Source organism: Nestor notabilis, unplaced genomic scaffold (assembly GCF_000696875.1).
Source record: "Nestor notabilis isolate BGI_N333 unplaced genomic scaffold, ASM69687v1 scaffold7928, whole genome shotgun sequence".
NCBI lineage: Eukaryota > Metazoa > Chordata > Aves > Psittaciformes > Psittacidae > Nestor > Nestor notabilis.
In genome coordinates this window covers 45,709-53,690 of record NW_009938663.1, presented here as the reverse complement: position 1 = coordinate 53,690, position 7,982 = coordinate 45,709, and the positions used below count along the sequence as shown (strand labels likewise).

The window sequence follows — 7,982 nt, the reverse complement described above, 5'->3', positions numbered from 1 at the left end:
CATATAGTGGACACTGTCTTATCTTACATGGCTTTGTTGCTAGTCAGCATGGAAAGTAAAACTGCAGCTCTGACATGATCAAGGATTAGAAAATGGAAAAGTCATTGCTCCCATGAGAAATGTAACATGCATTTATCAGTGGTTGTAACTTCCCATTTGGATGTTCTGAGCATGCATGAAAAGTGGCTTTTTACTGCACAGTTTACTCTGATTTTGCAGTTAGTGTTGAGATCCTTTCTACCCTAAGCTCATGCCAAACTTAGGTTTCGGTTCTTAGCTTTGAATATCATTCTGTACGTGACTTCAAAATGAAACGCATGCAGTATTTCAGAGCTAGGTTGCCTTTGGCAAATATGTTCCAAAGCCAGGTTTCTGGTGTCCATAGCAACGTGTGGGAGAGGGAGGAAAGGCTGGACCCGAACGGGGACAGACATGCAAGTAGGGATTTGGAATTTGCTAAGTGAGAAAAGAGCTTGAGGTTGAAGAAAGTAGTGAGAGAGGCAATAGTGGGCTGATTAAAAAGGGTGAAGCAGAGGTTGTAAATGGGAAATGGGTTGATGCGTTTATGCCTAATAGAGCATGCTAATTGTAAAAGACCTGAAATAACACTCTTAAACTATAACAAAACATTGGTGAAAATTACAGTCAGTTTTCCCATTTCCCTATGTGTGATGGTACGTGAAGCAGGTAATAATGTTTCCCTGCTATTGTTTCTTCCATTAGCTCAAGGAAAACATTTGTGCATCTCTCATTTTGTATCCTTAAGTATATATATTGCATAATTTCACGTCATATTTCTCTTCTTCTCTACCTTGTTCTCCCATTTGCTCTTTATTTTCTTCACTTCATAGACTTGTTTTTGAATGTTTGCTGCAGGTGGAAGAGCTGAGTGTATGTGATAGGACTCTATGGAAGTGTGTGGTCCCACACAGGGCTTTTAAAATTGTGTGCTGGAGCATAGGGCTATTTCCTTGGGGAAAAAAATTGGGAAGTAGTAAATTTGCCCAGGTCTATGTCTAATGCAGTAGAACATAATGTTTTATTATGCCTCTGTATAAATTTATGGTAGATTATAATAAAATTTTGTATACCTCATATCCTGTATACTATACACACTGCCTGTCCTTCTGTTCCTGTTTACTGCCTCGTGTAATTAAAAATCTGTGAATACCAAATACAGTTATCGGGATCAGGTTTAAATGGAATGATATATCTTCTACTCTGGTGCATAAGTAAGCCGTGGAACTGCTTGCTCCCAGGTGTTACAATTTAACACAGATTCAGAAGTAATATTAATGAAGATTTGATGAACATCTTTAAATCTAAGATTCCAAATACGAGTCCAGAAATTCCTGATTCAAAAATCACCTAGTATCTGGAGAAAATGGCTTATAAATATTATAGCTTTTATATATAGCTGTTGCAGCTTTTAAGTGCTATATCTGTATTCTGTTCCCATGTCCTTCCTTTACCATCCTGTTGATACTTGGGTAGATAAGATGCTGGACCAGATGGATCTTTGGTCTCACATGTGGTGGCTGTTAGTATGTACTAGTTACCGTGGTGTTTGCTTTTAAGAAGCAGAGGAAGGAATCTCATCATTCTGTGTCCACAGAACTGTTTCAGCAATGTATGGTATATTTAAAAAAATGAAACCACACATGATAGAGAAAACAAATTTTAATAGCAGTTTATAGAGAGCTTTTTATTAGGTATGTCCAAGGAATGCAACCAGATTTTGCAGAACAAAACGTAATGTGTGATCATAGTAGGAGCTGAGACTTTTTTTTTCCCAAGTGGGGCAGCAGACTTCAGACTGAATGTTTTATGAATTGAAGCTTAAAGTGCAGTGGATATTCTTGGTGGTTGTGGGTGGTGGCATTGTTTGTTGTGACCAGTGGACATCACATAAACTTAGTGTTGATTTGATCCGAAGTTCTACGGAATAGTATTTTTAAATATGTTGGGAATTTTACAGTGTTTTACCAAAGCAGTCCTTTAGTTGATAGCAGGTAAATATAAAATGACATCCCTTCATTTTGTGATGTTCCTTCACCTCTTTTTTTCCCTCTGAAGCTGTATCAGAACATCATGGTTGTTTCCTCAGTGGAAATTGAATGTATTGTGAAGTGCAGCCTGTGACTAATCTGCCTCTTGCTGTCTCTGCTTATTAATGGGCTGATGGTGATGTGGTTGCACCACTCTGTACACATGGCCTCAAGGATATGGCATTGTGACACCCATAGTAAAATATGCAAGACTTGATTTCAAAAGACATTTTGGGTTGGAAAGTTAGAGAGGTTATAAGCTAATATTGTGGCTGGTTTTACCCTTTTATTTTAATGAATATTGGGTGGTAATAGAATAAGGTGTACCTATTTCATGTTTATACACTCTAGTGTACAGCTGATGCACTAGAGGCTATTTATTTCAATTTGTTCTCCAGTTCTGTTGAATTAATGTTATCCTCAGTTGAAGCAGTGTGTTTGGGATATGGCTCAGCAATTCTTTTTTTTTTTACTGAAAATACATTTAAAGTTGGTTCAATTCCAGTGTTTTACATGTTAGTTTGGTTCATGAGTACCAGATAAATATTATAGTGGCACATGGGCTTTTCAAGTTGCATGCACCTTTATCTTTCTAACAATATAAGGACATGGAACAAGTGCTGGAATGGTAATTGAGTATTGACAAATACGTAGATTCCAGATTATTGAAGAGAGAGTAACTGTGTGAGTGACTTAATTACTCATTTGTGTATTGGTAACTTTTCATTTATTTATTTTATTTTTTAGGCACATATAAGAAGAAATAAGGAACCTTTTCTCGAGCTGAAGACAAAGTAAAAGAAAACTGTATCATGTGTTAGAATACTGAAGAGTGACATTTGGATTAGTGTATTTCTGGATTGTAAAGCAAAAGAAAGAAGAGGACGAAAATGGGGAGAAAGAAAATACAGATCACCAGAATAATGGATGAACGGAACAGGCAGGTGAGAAACAAGGAGTCTGCATGAATGAGTTCAGTAATCCTAAAAATGAATGGAAACTTTGAATACATTTATCCTAATGCTCTTCTAAAGCCAAATGCCGTCTTCATGTACCTACAGATGGCATTACCAGAATACAAATAAATGTCTTAATGGTTTTACTACTGTTTGAGGGGAAATCTATTATTTATAAATTATATCAATTACTACTTTAAATTCACTGTAAAACTACTATTCCTATTTAAATGGTACCCTGGTCTGTACTTCCTTTAGACTGGAGTATCATGTTGAAACAGACACCTTGCTTGATCCGATAGTGGTTTGGATGTAGTAAGTTTTGTTAACATGATTCTATTTAAAAGCATTGTTTTATACCTCTTGTAAGAGCTGTTTGCTGTAACAGTCTGGAAAAATTGTCAGTCAAAAGGGTAGAGTATTCCAATGTGTGCTGATTTAGGGAGAGCTGCTTATTTGGCTGCTCTTGCCCTGATATAGGTGTCTTTGAAGAATACCAAAGGTTGATGACTCTGTAGAAGAAGAGTTTCCTCTTAACTTCTACATTGCTACATAAGATAGGAAATGAAATTTTAATTGGACATTGAAAATGTATAGTGGGGATCTGGAAGCTACCATTTGTAAGGACAAGTATTGTAGAATGACTTGGGACTCTAAGAATAGTCATTGCGGGTCAGACCAGAGGTGCTGCTAAGCGGTATCTTTTGCTCAGTGCTGGTCATAAGCAAGAAAGTGTAGGATGGAAACGCTGTTACACTAATACTCTTCCAGCTTCTAACTATTCTTAGCTCAGGGATTTCCTGAGCTGGATGTGGTTTCTGTATATTTAGCAACCATTAATGGATATTTTTATTTTTGTTTTCCCCACCCCCTGCCAGTGAAGTTGTTCAGTTATCCCTGGAGCCCTTACAAAGCTGCAGCATTTACAGCATCTTTTGGCTAGGCTTTCTTATGGGTCCGTTACCTGTTGTTTCAAGATACACCTTGACATTTACACTTTGTCATAGCTCTGCTAGTTATTCAGCTCTTGTATGGGAGAGGCAGCAGTCACTCCCTATCTAGTCTGTCCATCTTGCTTGTTACCCTTTGGACCTCTGCAGTGTTTTCTTATTTTCTCTAAAAATAACTTTGTTCAGGCTGAAGCACCCTGAAACTTCATTGTTTTAGTACAGAATTGATCGCACACATTTGACCATTCTCTCTGCTTTCCCCTAAACCTTCTTGAGAATCGCTGCATTATTTTTGGTGGCAAGGAGACCCATAACTGCACAGTGTTCAAGATGCAGAAAAACGCGGACTTCGTGGTGTACTGATGTTTGTTCTCTGTTCCCTTCCTCGTATTTGATTTGCTTTCTTAACTTCTCCTGAGCACAGACTTGATGTTGAGGTAGTGTCAGAATTCCATGAGGCTGCCTTGTTGCTGATGCATCAGCTCAGAGCCCATGGCTTTGTTAGTGACATCAGGATTGGTTTTCTCCCTGTATCACTTTAAAAGCGATGTAAACTCTCAGAAGACTATATATCGCAAGAAAAGTATTATTGGAGTTTGGGAGAAAGCCAAGTATTGTGTTTTAGCAGCTTTAATCACACGACGACTGTATGTTTGATGTAGATAAATGTCTTAAGTACATGTAGTAAAAGTAGATGAATTAGTAACTTCAGTTCCTGTGGATCTTGCTCTAGAAATTCAGACATGTTGAAGAGCTGGAAATTAATCCCACTTTCCCTTTTTTTAATTCATTTGGAGTAACTTGGACAACACTGTTTTTGTTCTTGAAATACAAAAACTATTACAGTGTAACCTGGCTTTGGGGTGGTGGACTTTAGGGGGAGTTGGTTTTTGAGGATCTCCATCTCATTGTTCAGGCTGCATCAATGGAGGAGAATTAGTGCATTTGTGTCAAATTTTAGCCCACTTGTACCGTTAGTATGACTGAAGCAAAATATGGGAATTAAATTTGAAGTTTTGTCTCTGACTCTTCTTTGCTAGGACTTCTTTGGGCTTTTTAGTGATTAGGAAGAGGCTTTAAGTTCTAATGGAACTAGGCTTGTGTCCTGGGTTCAGCTGCAGCAGTTACTTTTCTCCTTAGCTGAACCCAGGACAGCTTGCCTTATCCTTTTTCTGTGGAAACTCAGAGATGATTATATACTGCATCTTGGGTTTAAAGAGATTAAATAGCTTTTGTTAGTGGAGCCATATTTCTTAGGTGTAGAGGCGCTGATGGTGTTCTTTAACTCCACTGGCGTCCTGTGATTTTGGTAGCTGGTCTATAGAGTTTTAATATACTAAAATGCCCTGATGCACTTGGTATTAATTTACTTTGACATTTTTTTTTCATTGACCCAGGTAAGGAGGCCATTTGGGGTTTGTTTTGTCAAACTCAAAGTGTAGTTCAGTTGTGTTCTTTCAGTTTTTCTGTGGCATACATAGCTGGTTAGTAGGTCACTCGTGAACATGCATGTGATGTCCTGTTTAGATGTCCGATATGATGATAAGGTGTTTGTTTGAATGTATGATCAGAATGGGGTAGAGCTTTGCCTGTAGAGCAAGTTCACATAACTTACGTGGGAAGAAAAACTATTGTTTTATCAGAGGCGTCTTATTTCTGATGGGACTGCATGCAAGCTCAAAACAGAATATATAGACCGTTACTCTGGGGGATTACAATTGTCCCGAGACTGTCATTGTACTATTAATTAAGCAATCTTACCTGCTTGAATGAGCAGTAGGACATTTATCTTCATTAAGCTGAAGAGAATCAAGTGCAGTAAATTAGATATCAGAGAAGCTCAATCTTGTTGCCTTTGCTCTCTCCTCCTCCTCCCCCATTTTTTTTGCTAAGCAATGTTGGAATAATGCTGAGGAAGTCATTGGCCTGCAAAGATACATCTGTTTGGTTTTAGCATGATCCTAAATGGCACATTAAATGGCAAAAAGAAAAGACAAATATGCAGAAGAAATTCTGCTTTCTGAGTTCTTAAATGAAAACTGAGTTTATAGTAATCTGTGTCTGTTAAAGTAAGGCTTGGACTCCAGAGGTACTGGGGTTTGTGCTGAGCACTGTCTAAACACAGAGTGAGAAATTGATGCTGGCTGAGAATCTCACAAGTAAGAAAACCTCTCAAGTAAAATAGCCTTAGAAGAGACAAGAAAGATTACTTTTCGGGGTCATATGGGTCCTCAGTGGAACTAAGCCTTCAGTCTTTTCATTTAGTGACTTCTTAAAGTAATAACAGCACACACCCATCTTGTTTATGATGCCTTTTTTCCTGACAAATGGTAGTACCTGTCTGTACCTGCTCATACTCAGGCAATAATCTCTTAAGTGTCTTGTAGTTGAAGTATATCAGAGCAACAACAACAGCTGTTCAAAAAAACCAGTGTTTCCCAAATCCCCAGATGAATCCAGACAAAGTAATTCTTAATGTTCCATCCAAGAAAGGATAATTGCCAGTGTTGTGGAAATAAGCATGTGTAAAGTGACAGAACTGCCAGAAGATTAACACAAGATCTTCTTTTGAAAGCAGCTGTACTGTATTATAGGTGAAGTTCCACCTGCATTTTGGAAAAGCACAGCCCAATAAAACCTGTGTTTGTACTTGGTCAATTTGTTGAATTGATAACTGAAAATAAAACTCTAACAGAAGTTGCATTATATTAAAGTCTGTCAGATTTTGTGGCATCTTGTCTCTCTGATGTATTGTACTGGTTAAACAATAAGTAAGTAAGTAAGATCTGCTTACCCTGCTTGGGCCTTAATGCGTTACAGCACTTTACATAAAATTGTTTCAGACATAGTGGTGTATCTTAATGGAGCTTCTCACCAAACATGCTTTAAAAGGGTTGAATAAAAAAGTTATGGGAAGTACTTATCTTTCATCTGAACATGGATTATTCAAGCATCAGAAAAGCCTCTGTGATTAGTAGTCTTTAAACCCTAAGTCTCTAAGTTAGAAACACTGCACAGTTTAACTGTGGTTATAATACACCCAACATTCCATATTCTCATCTTTCTAGGTCTTCTCTTCATTACCTCTTCCTGCTGTGCCTAAATGTTTACAGTCCAGGGTTTCAAAAAGTGTGGGGACACTGGTTTTTTGGGGGCAGGGGGCACATGTTTTTGATGGATATGGATACAGTTTTATAGCTGGAGGGAAACCTCAGGTCCACAGTACCTTTGAAAACACCTGTGGTTTAAGAGTGAAGCATGCATATACTCTTTTAATAGTACAGTCACTGTCAGCATGCTGTTGTTAGTGTATCTGTCTGCATCCCCCTGAGACTATTTATTTGGTGGGAAGTAGAGTATACATTTTGAATTATGGATAGTATTAAAAAAGTAATATGCACGAGATACTCATCTCTGGAGAAAATGCCTTGAGGTGTGTATACGCAGAATTTTCCCACCCATCTTCCAAAAACTTGATGTACACCTTGGTAATTAACACGTGAAATAATAGAAACCCATAAAACAGGTTTGATAGTTTCTTGTGTTTTGCTTCATTCCTATCTTGCAAAAGTTTCTGACTGTTGTCTGTTAAACAAGTAGGGAATGTAGGTCATTTACCTGTGCAGAGGCATTTACTTCCAATAGTAATACAGGACTGTGTATGTGGCCATGGACAGAGGTGTTTTATTCAGCTCTGAAGCTCAGATTGAAAGTTTGGATCTGAAAATAATATCTTTATTAAAAAGGTCTTGAATTTTAACTTCATACTAGTAGATTAAGTGCCTTTTTGAGGCACTCAAGAGGACATTTAATAAAAATACTGTCTTCTAAGAAAAGTTGACCTTGGCATCAGTCCTGTTTGATTCAACTTGCTATCAAATACATTGATATTCTTATATCCCGAACTGGAATCCTGTGAAAGGAGTAACTTTTAAAACCTTTTTTCTCATAATTGATGGTGATTTTTTTTAAGTGTCTTTCCCCCTTCTCCTATGGGCAAACGGTCCTTTGTGATGGTTTGTAATGGA

General features: G+C 37.7%; 1 protein-coding gene across 1 annotated transcript in view; it reads left to right on the top strand.

Moving 5' to 3' along the window:
- Positions 1-2,800: 2,800 nt before the first annotated feature.
- Positions 2,801-7,982, top strand: part of MEF2A (myocyte enhancer factor 2A) — a gene marked incomplete at its 3' end in the record, with an annotated part of 50,886 nt that continues 45,704 nt past the window's right edge. Inside the window, exon 1 of the mRNA XM_010019447.1 lies at positions 2,801-2,992. Coding sequence (XP_010017749.1) covers positions 2,939-2,992 — 54 coding nt within the window. The remainder of the gene's footprint in view (positions 2,993-7,982) is intronic.